The sequence below is a fragment of the Triplophysa rosa genome, linkage group LG12, assembly GCF_024868665.1.
Source record: "Triplophysa rosa linkage group LG12, Trosa_1v2, whole genome shotgun sequence".
Taxonomy (NCBI): Eukaryota; Metazoa; Chordata; class Actinopteri; order Cypriniformes; family Nemacheilidae; genus Triplophysa; species Triplophysa rosa.
Window position 1 is genome coordinate 18,505,132 of NC_079901.1, and position 15,858 is coordinate 18,520,989.

At 38.7% G+C, this 15,858-nt stretch overlaps 1 protein-coding gene across 6 annotated transcripts; it reads left to right on the forward strand.

Annotated features, from left to right (window-relative positions):
- Positions 1 to 530: 530 nt before the first annotated feature.
- ampd3b (adenosine monophosphate deaminase 3b) lies at positions 531 to 14,998 on the forward strand. Of its 6 annotated transcripts, none has more exons than XM_057347386.1 (16): positions 531 to 649; positions 1,308 to 1,428; positions 7,397 to 7,619; positions 7,708 to 7,885; positions 8,944 to 9,109; positions 9,660 to 9,879; positions 10,013 to 10,142; positions 10,224 to 10,418; positions 10,511 to 10,642; positions 10,746 to 10,909; positions 11,714 to 11,840; positions 12,379 to 12,542; positions 12,644 to 12,764; positions 13,277 to 13,450; positions 13,876 to 13,986; positions 14,070 to 14,998. In XM_057347386.1, exons 2-16 carry the CDS (start codon positions 1,377 to 1,379, stop codon positions 14,244 to 14,246), a joined length of 2,334 nt encoding a protein of 777 aa, XP_057203369.1. In that variant the 5' UTR covers positions 531 to 649; positions 1,308 to 1,376; the 3' UTR covers positions 14,247 to 14,998. The 6 variants fall into 6 exon arrangements, 5 of the variants coding, with proteins under 5 accessions (XP_057203369.1, XP_057203374.1, XP_057203371.1 ...); XM_057347388.1 differs by lacking the exon at positions 531 to 649 and adding an exon at positions 1,104 to 1,189; XR_008963949.1 differs by lacking the exons at positions 13,876 to 13,986; positions 14,070 to 14,998 and adding an exon at positions 12,989 to 13,156 and having other exon boundaries at positions 13,277 to 13,391.
- Positions 14,999 to 15,858: the final 860 nt, after the last annotated feature.

Genomic DNA, 15,858 nt, shown 5'->3' on the forward strand with positions numbered 1-15,858 from the left:
CTCGCAGCTCTTCTGTATAGAAATTATAATATTTTTATTATTACGCGTGAAAATCGGCGCATCTTCTGGCTCTGTTTAGCTGTTAAGTGGCGGGTCGAGTGACCTGCCAGTGTCAGGAGTGCCGGGTCACGTGACCTGCCAGTGGCAGCTCCTGCTAGCCAGCTGAAGATTGAACCCCTACTGGGATCTCTTCACACAACTAGGGTCTATCACCAAAGTCTTGTGAATACTGTGAAGACTAAATAGAAGGCCCAAAAAGTAGAAGGTAAACAATAAGCAAACCAGTGAAAGTTCCAGAGAAGTAACATACCCCTTTGAATATAAACTTGTTTTTTATCTATGCGCTAGTGTAACTTGACTAAATTTAATTCAAATTCAATAAGAAGATATACAGTATGTATTTCTTAATGGAACATGGACCACAAATATCGACTCTTACAGAGCGCTCTCTAGTGGACTTTAAGCTCCCCGCCACCAATGCTGAAAGGGTTAAGTGCTGTGACAGTTTTATCTTGTAGATGCAGCTTGTAAGAGCCTTGAGGCAGAACTTCACACCCAGAGAGCTGCACCACTAAACACAGCAGTGTCTCTCAGGGGATGGACATACAGTAAAAAGGAAGGGAAGACTGCAGAGAAACGGTCTACAGAGGTGAGTAGGTTATTATAACGTTAAAACCTAGTTTACTAATGTATTCGCTGTTGTGTAACCACAGTTGCAACATTCAGGCATATCATGCAGGTCTCAACCTGTTGCATGGCTTATGCCTTCATCCTCTACTAGTCCTGTCTTGATCAGTGTACATTGTTTTGCTTTTCTTGCATCGTTTACATGCAGCTTTTGTTATTTAAAGTTTATCTTTATTTATAAAGCGTATTAAATGGATTAGAGATCAACGTTGAGGCATTTCCTTTTTGAAAAGTAGTGGTTGAAAGTAGAGTTTGTGTGCTTGAAGATAAGCCAACATGACAAATAAAAGCATTGAGGTTCTTTCATGTAAACCGTATCATTGTTAGTAAAACACCAGGAGCAATTCAGCATGCATGTGCTGTAAAACAATGCTCTGGGTATTCAGGAAGCACACCAGGAAATACTGTCTATGTTCTGTTTGTGCATGTGATCATTGTCAGAAATCAAGAATTTCCTTTTCCTGTTTTTTGGCAGTTAGCTTTTATCAGCACACTAAAAGAGGTAAATAGTCCATGCTGCTAGCTCGAGTCTTATGAAACAATAACTGGACAGATTTACAAACATGCAATCATAGTGATGTCTGCTTTACTAGAATTACTGTACTTTTTTCTCCTTCAAGGAATCCATCAGTTACTGGAGTCTTTCAGGTGGAGCTTTCTAGGGATCATCATATTACATCTACACAAAAATGAAGAGAAGCCCCTTGTCTAAGCAACAATCAACACCCACCTTGGGGAGGGGTAAGTCTAACACGGTGTTCTTCACCAGTTAATATCAAAGTGGTTTGCAGAACTCAGCTGTGTCATGTCAGTTTGTCACTTCTTTTTTTTAAACGACAGCGCACAAGACGAGTGTGTAGTTCCACTTGACCAGATTACAAAGAAAAATGCTTACAAATGTGACATGTAGACAAATTGTCTGTTATAGCCTTGCTAAGTCAAAGTGGGTTAAAAGCGTTGCATGACCTAGTACTTTACATTCTCTGCAACTGTGTCATAAAGTGCTGATAAAGAGTGGTGCACGTTTCTAAAAATAACCTCATTGCAATGAAAGAGCAATGAAACTCAGTCTTGATGACCGTAAAGAGTGACATTAAACACAAAAAATAATGTTTCCTGCTTTTGTGAGTTCAGTCTCTAAAAAATGTTTCGACTTCCTCAAGAAAGTTTAGAATTCTTAAAGACAGTTGTGGCAGTTGGTGATGCGTATTAAAGGAGTAGTTCACCTTCAAAATGAAAATAAAGCATTTACATTGATGTAAGTCATGCAATTCAACACCCAGAGTTGGTTTGCATGTTTATTTTAATGATCTAATTTGATTTTAATGAAATTAGAGTCTAGAATCTTTAATCAAACCCTACAGAACAAAAGTTCTAGTATACTGTATGTGACACCAAGGGGGCTGGACCTGTACTGTAAATATTTAGGTAATCTCCAAAATGGGAAGAAAGAGCGAGTTGCTCTTTATAGACAGAAAGAAATTTGAGTCAAGGGGTGGACGTGTTATGCTTTGTAGGAAGGGCAGGTGTAGAGCCAGCGCTGGGTGGAGTGCAGTTTCTCACGATTGTTTTCCTGCAAACACGGAAGAGGTCGGAAGTGATTTTAGATAGAAATTCTTCATTACGTAACCAACTAGACTTTCCGTGACTTTACAGTGTGGTAGCCCGACCTTCTCAAAGCACAGGTAAACCAATAATCTCTCTTTTTGGAATTCCCCTATGATGAGTGAAAATGCTTCTCTGTAATGTAGTTGCTTTAGCAAACACTTTATGTGTGAACGTCAAGGCTGTTGCTGTGTGCTGAGGCATTGTCACCCATAGCAGTGAGGTATTATTGTGAAGCCACTCTGTTAACATTTTTATTTTAAGCCTTGTAAAGCTTTGGGCTCTTCTATACTCTTTAGAAGGTCATGCAAAAACAAGGCGAGTGCAACTTCAGCGATATAGGTGCCATGGTAAAATATATGATATTATGATATAAGATTATTTCTGTGGGCATTGTGCAATGCTTGAGCGTCAGTGTGTATTTTTCAGAGACTCGGTGAGGTGGCATGCTGTATGCTGGAATTATGTTGATTTAGAAAAGAGTAACCTGGGATATCATTTGGGTTACCTGAGGCCTTGTTTAAAACCAAGAATTATACATAAGTACATACTAAAAGTACATGAAATATTGCTTGTGTGCTGGATACCCTTACAAAAAACAAACTGCAGTACCACACTCTTATTATATTAAAACCTGCAATAATACTGCTTCTAAATACTGAAAAGAATCATGCAATCAAAATACAGTTTTGCACACTTAGCGTATGCTTGTAAATACACACATAAATCACAAAGTAGTTGAATGTAGCACACAGTGACTCCTCTTCCGGGGAAGCAGTAATGCGAAGCTCGTCAGATATATCCAGCTGCAGAACCGCAGCCGCAGTTTCAGAATCACAGCTACAGAATGGAAGTGAGGGGCGGAGTTATTGACAACGAGATAAGCATGGCGGATAGCACAAATGTTAAGTTAAGCGTTTATTTGCTTAATATTGAATTTGTGCGTTTGTGGGATTGTTTTTCTATGTAGTGATAAAATGGCCCTAAGAGTGAATTGTAATTGTTAATTTAATTATTTGTCTTATAATGTTTGATTGTTTCTTTAAAAACCATGCTGTTTGCTTTTTTTATACAACCTAGTTATATTTTTATTAAAATGTCTGTTTTCATATGGAAAATGCATGCTGCAGATGCCCATAAAACTTAACACAAAATGCCCACAAAACATTATTTCTAATATCAGGTAGCCTACAAGAACACATGGGCTAATACAATAAAACACATTACATTATACAATAAAATAGGGAATATGTCGAATGTTACATGACTAAACCGTTAAACAGGTCTCATCTGCTTGTTGGAAAAAGTGTTAACAGCAATATTAACTATTAGCGATATCTATGTATTTTTATGTAATCTGCTAATCTAGCTAGCTGTTTCCATTTTTTATGCGTTTTATTCTCTTCTATTCAAATTTCTGTGAGAAGAAAAAAAAACGTTTATTTATCAATTTGTTTATGTGATGGACATCGATTTTGATCATCTTTGGTAGCTCATTTAAATGCATTTTGAGTAAAACGGCTGGCTCTTATGTAATGAAGCGCATACAAAAGCCCAACAAAGTGTAGTTATAACGTTTAAGGATAAATGCCAGGAAAAAATTGCGCAGTTAATGTATTTATTTGGCATTAAATCTGCTCTATCTGAACAGTGCTATTTTTAAAATGCTCTTATTTTTTTAATACTTTGGAATGTGAATGAACGTCTAATTAATTAAAATCCACATCATTGTATGCTGTCATTTTATTGTTGTTAAAATGTATGAAATATAATGAATAAGACTAAACCGTTAGGAAACAGCGTTTAGGAAAGCGATGGAGTGCAACGGCTTTATTATTCGGCAGATGAGTATACGTTTATAAAACATATTAGGAGGTGAACTTCTGCTAATTTAAGATCTGTCATATAGAGCCACGTTATAGCATGTTAACATCACAAACATGATTTTTTGTTTTAATGAAGTGACCACCCTAAAAATAGAAATAATCTACCATGATCTCCTCATGTAGATACGCTTAACACTGTTACCGGAAATGTCGCATCGAGGAGAACGCGGAAGACTACGTGCAAGTAGTCCATTAAACATAAAAACATAACAAAAGTATAAGGGGGTGCTTGACTAAAAAAACCTTTTGCATATACCAAAGCTCAAAAAATTTATGATTTAATATTTGATTATTTCATATGCTCAAAACGTTACACGTCTGTGACAGACAGAATATTAAATAATTTATATTTTTAGAGTTTTGGTGCGACATCATTCAGTGTTGCACAGACCCATTGGCGCATGACATTGAAGCACCGGTAGAGCAGAGAGCTCTGTAGCAGCATGATGAGCTTAAATGTTTATTTAAGTTGTGATAAGAGCATATAGTCGACTCAAGTGCTCGCTGTCCATCAGTTGCAGGCAGCACAATTGGCTACAATGCTCAACGATGCAATTAGAAACCAGCTATTCAGACAGAGCTTGAAGTGAACACAAATAAGCACAGGACCATGTAAAAGCAGCTCCCTCAGCTGCATTGAGTCGAAATAGTCTTCTTGGCTACTGGACCCACATTCCGCCCGCGCCTGTTTTATTCTGGACCCGCACCCGTGAATAATTATTCCACCCGTTACATCAAATATTAGCGGTTCACCCGACCCGTGTGCAGGACTCTGGTCTCTGGTACAGTTCTCGATCCCCCCAGTTTACAGCCTGTCAGGGCTCTCTGTAATGTGCTGACGTGATGCTGTCAGAACCTTTAAATAGGGCGGGAGAAGGAAACTCAAGGCAAAAAAATACCAAAGCCGCCTCACAGACAAGCACGACATAGACGTGATCACAGCACAGTTCTGAAGCCATAGAAAATCAATAGTTTAATCACAGAGATCCAGAAAAACAGAACCATGGCAAAAATAGCAGCTGAAGGTAAGAGAGAGAAAGTATATGTTGTGACATTGTATAAAATGGGGTTTCTCGAGGAATTTGGATTGAGGGGTCAGTGACTTTCAAAAGACTGGATATTAAAGAGAATATTTGGATAGGTCAAGTCACGATTCCTAAATGAAAGAGAGACTAGAATTAGCATGGATGAGAAGGTTAATTTAACAAATGAAAAGAGGGGTTAATTCACCCTAAAATAAAAATTCTGCCATCATTTATTCACGCTCATGTCCTTGAAAATTTATATGAACACAATGGCAAGTCATGGGAGACCAATGTGTTTATCAAAAAATCTTCTTTTGTGTTCTGCAGAAGAAAGAAAGTCATACAGGTTTGAAATGACATGAATAAATGATAAAAGAACTTTGATCTAAGCTATCTCTTTTATCTTCTATCTCGCTACATTAAATAATATTCAATAATACATGAATGTATTTTGATTTAATTCATTTTTATTCCAAGATTTTGTTTAAAATAAGCAACACAAAGTCTAGATTCCCATCTATTGAGTTGGGAGTTGGGAGGCAGCCGTTGCCCGAAGTTTTTGTTCAGCTCTACGTGTAGGACACAGATGTTCTGAGAACGCAGTGAGAGACTTCTAGAATCTAGGTTTCCTAGATGGGCTGGGCTGAGAGCAACCTCGATTCATCCATCTGACTGGCTTGTCAAGCTATATCGAAGTGTTTCAGACTGTTGACAGTGCTGTGGTATATCCAGTTACATGTCAACAGGCGTGGAGGCCTGTCACACTTGGATTTGACTTTGCGCATCTGTCTGCCTTTGAAAGCTGTTTATAAGATAGAGTCTGACCCATTTAGCCTCATCTAAACAACATCTGACAATACATAAATAGGTAATGTGGGTAAAACTGCAACAAAGCTTTACGTAGAGCTGTACAAAGTGAAATGTGGTTTTGATGGCACAGATGGTTTATTTGTGAGAATGTGGGTGGATGGTAATGTTGGTTTTATCAAACATTTATGCATTTGGCAGATGCTTTTATCCAAAGCGACTTACATTGCATTATACTACACATTTGTTTCAAAGTATGTGCAATCCCTGGGATCGACGAACCCATGACCTTAGTGTTGCTAGCGCCATGCTAACCACTGAGCTACAGGAAAGCACATCTGGTGCAGTTAACTGCAATTCATGCATTCAACAATCAACTTGTTGGTGATAAACAGAGGATGTGAGAATAGAATAGTCACGCTGCCCAGACAAAAGAAGTACAGATACACGGTTAGGCGTTTGTTTTGGACTTGTTTTGGATGTTATGAACGGAACAATCAGGGCTACATATTACATTTAAACTTGCTAAATGTTAAATGTTAAGCATATTTGTTGTAATGAACTTCTGCGTTGTCCTGGTTTTACATATCCAAAGAACAATAATGAAATATTTCCATTCTATTTATTATAAAATTCAGGTCAAACATTAAAGAGATAGTTCACCCAAAAGTGAAAATTCTGCCATCATTGAATTTCATTGTTTTACATAATAGCTGTGAATGGGTACTAATACTAACATTCTTCAGAATATCTTCTTTTGTGTTCTGTGGAAGAAACAAAGTCATACAGGTTTGAAACAACAAGAGGTCGAGTAAATGATTATGCGTGATCTTAAAACAGTATTTGATACCCTTCTAAGAACATAAAGAAACTCTTGCATCATGTACAGTTGACGTACACAATAACAACTGCTCTGATCGCTTTGGGAATTCACTGACTGACCTCAGCTGGTCTAATTCACACTCAGCACAGATACCCGATTCAGACTCAGGCACGAGATGCAGACAGAAACCTGAGCCGTGTGGACGGATACTCGAGGACATGTTTACCGCCTTGATTTGTACAGTGAGGTTGCAAAACTAGCATGACTTACCTCAGCTGCTCTGCACAGTTGGGTCTTTGGACTGTATTTTATGTCCATCCGTAATATTTTTACATTCATGACAATTCATGAATTTTTTGACTGTAAGAAACAATGCGTGAATTGAGATGATGGAATGCGTTGCCGCCCAGAATAATGGCAGCCCTAGTTCTTTGCCCATTTTGGAGGTACAGTACAGTTGTTTACAACAAGGTGTTCCTAGACAACTGTCGATTATGATTCATGACAAAAGCACCAATGTTCTTGGAATTATTCTTAGTAACAGCATCACTCCTTCACCACAGAAATGCAGCGTCAGTTCACCAAAATCTCGCTCCACGAGGTGGACGAGAAGGTGCGTCTCATGGCTGAGAAGGTGTATGCCTCAGCTCTGAAGGAAGAAGACAGTAAAAAGACCTTGTCCATGTTCACCGTTCCCGAGGACTGTCCCATCGGCCTGCAACAAGCAAAGGAGTGGGAAATACGCAAAGAGTTGGCCGAGCAAAATTCAGAGGAGTCTGTCAAGAGGTCAGTGGATGCATATATGATGCAGTTTGCAGAACTGGTGCCAGTGTGATACTCAATATGTATTACTTGTTCTTTATGCTCGTTCTAGGAAGCAGAGTTTCAAGCTGATACGCTCACACTCGGTGTCCTTACAGATTCCCAACGCCTCTGAATGGGCAATGTCTATCATTTCACCTCTGCTGACCTCTTCAACAGATGCAGAGACTGTAGCTATCAACATCCCAGAATTCCAGAGGGTCACTATCAGCGGAGACTACTGTGCAGGGGTAGGAGATAAAAACATGGGTTTTACATTTATTAGCACTTGAATTTCCGAGAATGTTTTCTTGTTATTGGAATTATTTTTAAAGGGATTGTTTACCTAAAAAAAATGTGTTGTTCACACCTGTATGACTTTCTTTCTTCTGTGGAACACAATAATGTTTAAGAACGTTGACTCTATTCCATACAATATAAGGGACTGTAGCAGACATTGTGCACTCTGCAGCAATCTCATTTCATGTTCCACATAAGAAAACAAGTCATACGAGTTTGGAAAAGCACAAGTGTGAACATAAATTTTCTGTAAATTATCCTTTTAATTAAAGGTTATAGAGAATAGAAAAGCTTTAAGGTTGCTTAAATTCCTCTATCACAGTTATTAAGGCAGATCAGTCCACGCCACAATTATAACAATACAGAGGAACGATATTATTGGCATCACTTTCAGAGAGGTTTTATTTTCCAGCTAATGAACAATAAAATATTGACAGCCAATCAGAATCCAAATGGGTTGTGTATTTCAAATATGAAACGTCAGCATGCCTTAGATAAACGTTATCGTTCGTTGGGACTAATATACTGTATATAACCAATATGTATAGTTTATTTTTATTTTTGATATGAATGGTCCTGTTAAGTCTGACCTAACCATTGGTTTAAACAGTTACTGTGGCACTTAGGATTTGCATGACCAGTAGAGATCAGGTGATGTTTCAGAGTAGAATACTTTGAATATGGTAGTACATAAACCCAAATGTAACAAAGAGCATTGTCTGTATGATACAATGATCAGTGTTGAAATAATCATGAATGAAGCTTGAATATACTATGTACAGAGCTTATATACAAAATATAAAATGTGGATGTATATAAAATGTTAACGTTATCTTTTATAATAAATCAATACAAGTGGTACACAACTGTTACACTTACACAGACATTAAAATTCAATTATAGATAACATTGTTCATGTTCATGCATTTTTATTCTGCCTGAATATTCTGTAAAAGATTAATAACCATAAATGCACATCCACTAATAAATAAATCTATGATTATACCAGATAACAGTGGAGGATTATGAGCAAGCAGCTAAAACTCTGCTAACAGCACTCTTCATCAGAGAGAAATACTCACGGCTGGCGTATCACCGCATTCCTAGAACCATCACCAGATTTCTGAGGAGTGCCAATAATGAGAAATGGAGTGAGGAGGATGAAGTGCTGCCAGGTATGTCATTGTTGGCATCATGTACCTTTAAAAGAATAATAATACCAACCTCTGTGTGTCATAAACCTGTCAGATTACTGGCTTCATTCCTAAAGAGCCTAGGGCAGAGATGGTTCAATTCGGGTCATGTTCCCACACAGGGTTGCAGGAGCTTTCTATGGTGTATTTATTTTAGCCAGTTTTATTGACTTATGAATTAAATATTCAGCTTCTCTTGAAGTTGAAACTCTTTTAGGGTGTTTATTTGGATTGGGAAGGTGATACTGTAACACCGTGTCTACACCGAACACAGCGCGGCGCGATGCGACAAGAGACAATAGAACGCATTAGAACCCATTATAATTTACAATTTTGTCCACACTGGATGCGGCGCGGCGCGATGCAGCAATTCCATGTGAACAAGCCCGAGTGTCGTGTCCTGTCGCGCAGGTCGCGTCCGGTGTAGACACGGTGTAACGGTCCAGCCATGTTTCTGTTTATATCAGGATATAAAAATGTATTAATCAGCATTGAGAAGGAAATCAACAGCTGTTTTAAACTGTGGCAACAGATATCTGCCCCTGTCCAAGTGAGGGAGAGGATCCTTACAGTATGGAAGACATACCACAGAATCTGAACTACATCCTAAAGATGAAGGATGGAATCGTACATGTCTACGACAATGAAGATGCTTTAAAACAGACCAAGCCGCAAAGTTTGCCATATCCTGATCTGGAAACCTTTGCTATCGACATGAGCCACGTCCTCGCCATGATCGCAGATGGGCCAACGTGAGTTAAAAAAAAATTTTTGTCATTGTGGATAAATGTTTTAATGTTTGAAATGATAACCATCAAAACAAAAAGCATTCACGAAAAAACAATGCAGATAATAATGCGACAAGACATGACTTTTTTCTCTTAGGAAGACATATTGTCACAGAAGGCTTAACTTCCTGATGTCCAAGTTCTATCTTCACGAAATGCTGAACGAGATGGCAGAGTTAAAGGAACTGAAAAGCGTTCCTCACAGAGATTTCTACAATGTCAGAAAGGTATTCCAGGTCTTCGATTGGTGTCAACGTTGATTTTGTTTTCAGATGACCACTAATTTTCACGTATTTGTGAACATTCAGGTTGATACCCACATTCATGCTGCTGCCTGCATGAACCAGAAACACCTTCTGAAGTTTATCAAGGACACTTATAAAACAGATGCGGAGCGGGTGGTGATGGAGAAGAATGGAAAGAAGATGACCCTCAAGCAAGTGTTTGACAGTCTGAAAATGGACCCGTATAACCTGACAGTGGACTCGCTGGATGTACACGCTGTACGTTTTACAGACAATCTCTGAAATATACTTGAGACATAAATAAGTTATCAGATCACACAGCAAACAAAAAATTTTTTTGTTTGTTTCAGGGCAGACATACGTTTCATCGGTTTGACAAGTTTAATTCCAAATACAACCCAGTGGGTGCAAATGAGCTCCGAGAGATCTACCTCAAAGGTGATAACTACATTGGTGGAGAATATTTTGCACGCATCATCAAGGTAAGAATTAGCATAAACCAAAACATACATTGTATTAGTGAGCATATAAAACCTGTTCAGCAAGCAAAACGGCCTAACATCAGATGGTCTTTATTCTGTGCAGGAGGTTGCTCGTGATATGGAGGACAGCAAATACCAACATGCAGAACCCCGTCTCTCCATATATGGCCGATCTCCTGAAGAGTGGGGGAGCTTGTCTAAATGGTTTATTAAGCATAAGTTGCACTCACCTAACATGAGATGGATCATACAAGTGCCCAGGATCTAGTAGGTTCCAGTATTCATGAACTCAACATACCATAAATTCAGAATTTTTGGGCAGTGCTCCGCTCTCTAAGGGGCCCCGCGCCAAGGGAAATGAAAAACATATATATAATAATAATAAAAAAATAGAAATCTTGAATTTATTTAAGTGTTTTAGTTGTTTTATTGGAGTATGAGTTTATTCTAAATAATTATCTGCGCTATGTAAGTACTGTTCACGCTCCTTTGTACAGCGGAGTAGAATGAGTGCTGTAGCCTACTGTGCGGAAAGAGTGAGCTGCAAATGTGTCTGGTCCTTCACAGAAACAAGTGAGAATATGCGTGATCAAAAAAATCTAAAAACGCGCATTTTGTTCTCTGTATTTAGTTCTCTGATACAGGATATTTTACTCACTATCAGCACTTATCATATCTTATACAAGATTTGATATTAAGACAGCCAGGTAGGGCCCCACGTCTTCTAACTCACACTTGACCCCGCCCCATGCTTGGGATGGCCCTGTTGGAACGGTTTTGGGAATACCACTCTACATCCTGTTTGCTAGGTTTAAAGGGACAGTTCACCCAAAAACAAAATGTCTGTCATTGTTTATTCACCCTCATGCCATTCAAAATCTGTATATGACTAAAAGAAGTTATTTTGAGAAATGTCTTTGTAGTTTCCGGTCCATACAATGGAGGTCAACTGGGGCCAATGTTGTTGTTACCAATGTTCTTCACAGTATCTTCTGTTGTTCCATTTGGTCACATTTGTATGTTACTCTAACTTACATTCAGCAATACAAAATGCAACGTTTTGCTTTTCAGTGACATTTTCCGAGCAAAGAAGCTGATCCCTAACTTTGCCAAGATGCTAGAGAACATCTTCCTTCCACTATTTCAGGCCACCGTTAACCCTCAGGAGCACAAAGAAACACACGTCTTCCTAAAACACGTAAGTGCAGTACAACAACAGTTTTGTATTAAGTTGGCAAACCAGTCAGAGCAGATTTAACAGAATTTAATATCTATTCATCTACAGTGCCATTAAAAGCTTTTATTTGAGGACCGGCTTTAAGTAAAATCACAAACAACACTCCTATGAACAATTAGCTTGTTATATGACATAATGGCCTGGTTTCACAGTCAGGGTTTAGCTTAAGCGCGGACTAACCCATAGTTAATTTACTGGTGTGCGTCTTGAGACAAAACAATGGCGCTGACATCCTTTAAGATATTTTAAGGTGAGTTATTTTCAGTTAAGATTGCTCAAACATTCATTTTAGTCTGGGATTAGCCTTAAGCCTTGTCTGTGAAACCAGGCAATAGTGAAATAACCCATAAAGAAAAAAAAGAAAATATAAGAAAATATTTTAAAAGCCTGATCGTTTTTTATGTAAATGAAACGCTAATCTAATTGTAGCACAATGTGGTAGCCTAAAACGTTTGTGGTAAAAGGGTGTGTGTTCATTTAAATGAGCGTTTTCCTGCAGGTGACAGGGTTCGACAGTGTGGATGATGAATCCAAACACAGCGATCACATATTCACCTATAAGAGTCCAAAACCCGAAGAGTGGACCACAGAGGAAAACCCACCATACACCTATTACCTGTTTCACATGTATGCCAACATCATGGTCCTCAACAACTTACGCAAGTAGGTCACTATAAAAATCATCCTCTGATTTAATTGTTAACGTTCTTTCGAGGCTTTTATGATTAAAACGTCAAACCATGTGAATGTTTGCTATTTTGTAGAGAACGTGGTCTTAATACTTTCCAGTTCAGACCTCATTGTGGTGAGGCAGGATCGATCACCCATCTGGTGTCTGCCTTCCTCACTGCTGACAACATCTCTCACGGACTCAACCTGAAGAAGGTCAGTGTTTAAGACCAGCTGTAAACACATTAAACCACACATGCTATTTGTATTTATATATATTTGAGAGACATGATGTTTTATTAACAAATTTCTGGAGGAGCATGTGCGGATAATTAACCCGGCTGGCTTTCTATTAACAATCACACCGACCATCCTATCAACTCAGGAGAAAACCCCTACAAATAGACTGTCTTACCTTCATTCTCTCTACATTTTCACAGCATCCCTCCTCCACCCCCACTCCTCACCATCAGCCCGTTTTTACCTCAGCATAACGGGGGGAACGCTCTGGGTACGGGCAGATAATGATTCCTCCCGATCTCTGAGCCCTCTGCCCGGGACAGCACGCCAAATACGCATACTATCCGCCCCACTTTAATATCTGCGAGGTGAACTCGTGAAATAAACCTTGTAGCTGTCTGATAACTGCTGTCATGTGTGCACAACTCACATTTCCTCAGTGTCCAAGTTGTTTCATGTTTTTTTGTTTATTAAATGTCTCCAAACAGAGTCCTGTGCTGCAATACCTGTATTACTTGGCCCAGGTGCCAATTGCCATGTCACCGCTCAGTAACAACAGTCTGTTCCTGGAGTATTCTAAGAATCCACTGAGGGAGTTTTTGCACAAGGGCCTGTGTGTGTCTCTCTCCACCGACGACCCAATGCAATTCCACTACACAAAGGTAGCTGAATGAGCATAGCAACAAAGTTTTTACAGAAGCAACAAAGTAACAGATCACCCAAAAAGGAAAATTCTGTCTTCATTTACTCACCCTCAAGTAGGAAAATTTGTTTTATAAATTTCCTTGTTCTGTTAAACACAAAAGAAGATATTTCGAAGGATTTAGGAAAGCAAACAGTTCTGGGGCATTTTTGACTATCGTTGTCATTTGTCCTACTATGGTAGTCAATGGTGGCCAAGAACTGTTTGGTTACAAGCATTCTTCCAAATATCTTTCTCTGTGTTCATGGGAACAAGGTACTCTATACAGATTTGGAACAACTTGAGAGTGAGTAAATATTGACAGAATTTTGTATTTAGGGTGAACTGTCCCTTTAATCCATTTCGGCAGAGCAGTCGGATCACGTGTTTTTTGTGTACCTGTAGGAGGCCCTAATGGAGGAATATGCCATAGCAGCACAACTGTGGAAGCTGAGTACATGTGATGTGTGTGAGATCGCCAGAAACAGCGTCCTTCAGAGTGGTCTGTCTCATCAGGTACATAAACTGCTCCTCTTTGTTTTCTTTTTATTATTGAAAGCCATGTTTAGTGTAGCTGACAAGTCGATTTCGCCTTGCAGGAGAAGAAGCACTTCCTGGGGGAGAATTATCTAGAGGACGGACCGGAAGGAAATGATATCCGCAGGACAAACGTGGCACAGATCCGTATGGCCTATCGGCATGAGACCTTGTGCAATGAGCTCAGCTTCCTGGTGGAGGCTGTAAAGTCAGAATGTGTGGCTACCAAAGCCCCGTAAAGATAGCAGGATGATAGATAGGGTACACCATGGGTCTAAACAAGTGGCCTAGACATCATGTGAGAGTGGAAGCTGTGTCTTGCTTCAGATGTATTGTAGCAGACACCATCCACCATCGAGGCGCGGCGTACTCTGCACATTCCCCGCTTAGTAACAAGCCATGAGGCTGACTTTGTGCCTAATAAATGACAGATCTATCGTTCTTATACTGAATTAATAAACCTTTAAATAGCTGATGGATATATAGAATAGCCTATCCACTGTATATTATGAATCCATTCTTTGAAAATGGTGCATTGTGATGAAACGTTACTGTACTTTGCATGGTTTTTGAAAATGACATTTAGAGTTTGTCTTTTTTTAAGGGATCATAAACAAGTGTTACCTTTTATAAGAGGGAGTCTTTGGGTGTGCCACTTTAATAATGGATTTGTTTGTTTTGATAAATGTTTTACATACAGTATAATAGACAGACAGAAACAGGGCCTTATATCTGTCTAGATGAACAAGACTGTTTGCAACTTGAGAATCTGGGGAAGTTTTTTTGGGTGGCTAAAGGGGTGGAGCTTTATTTTTGTTGTATAATAGACTTGTGTACTTAAACTTTGCACACCTGATAAGTACACAGAAAGAGTAAGGGTGTGGTTTGATGTATGCATGGGTTGGAATTGCAGTTTGAAAATATGTGGAAGCTGAAATAAACATACGAAAACTGTACTCAAACTAAAAATAAAAACTATGATCAAGCACAACTCTTGTTTTTGATAGGCCAGTTTTTGATTCCTAATGAGTCTGTCTAAGGTTCAAATACAATTGACAGTTCACCCCAAAATGAAATTCCATCATTTACTCACCCACTTGTCATTTCAAACCTTTATGACTTTCTTTCTTATGCAGAACACAAAAGAACATATTTTGTGAATGTTGGTAACCGAACAATGGCGGTACCCATTGACTTGCATTGCTTGCATTGTGTCCATAGAATAGAAGCGAATCGTAACCGCCATTGTTCAGTTACCAACATTCTTCAAAATATCTTCTGTTGTATTCTGCAGAATACAGGTTTGATATGATAAGAGGGTAAGTAAATGATATGAATGACATAATTTTCCTTTCTTAGGTGAACTCTGTAATCTTGCTCAACACTACAGCCTGGTGGAAGTAGTTTTAGTAGTTCAGTTTTAAATGAAAGTTAAAGGGGATGTGCAACGGTGTCCCTTATTGGGTAAGGGAATTACTCTTGCGATAGTGATAATAATTGAGGTGTGTTTGTTTGTTTGTTCAGGGCATTTCAGTGATGAATGTTATATAAACGGTGGATATATATGGGATGAATTTGATCTCAAAATGATTAACAAATGCATGCACAGTCATCCGTGAACGTGATACAAGTTACACTTGTATTTTACTATTCACTAACAAATGCCGTATGATTTGAATCTGTGAAATTTAGATTGTAATAAACATGAGGTGATTTGTACAAATAGAGACAGATTTGTGAATACAATGTTTTATTTTGTGTTCATGTATAATCATTTTGCGCATACCAATGAGAAGTTGTGCATTTGTGTATCCTGCAGCGCGCGTCCATTCATCCTGTTCTGTGCATTCG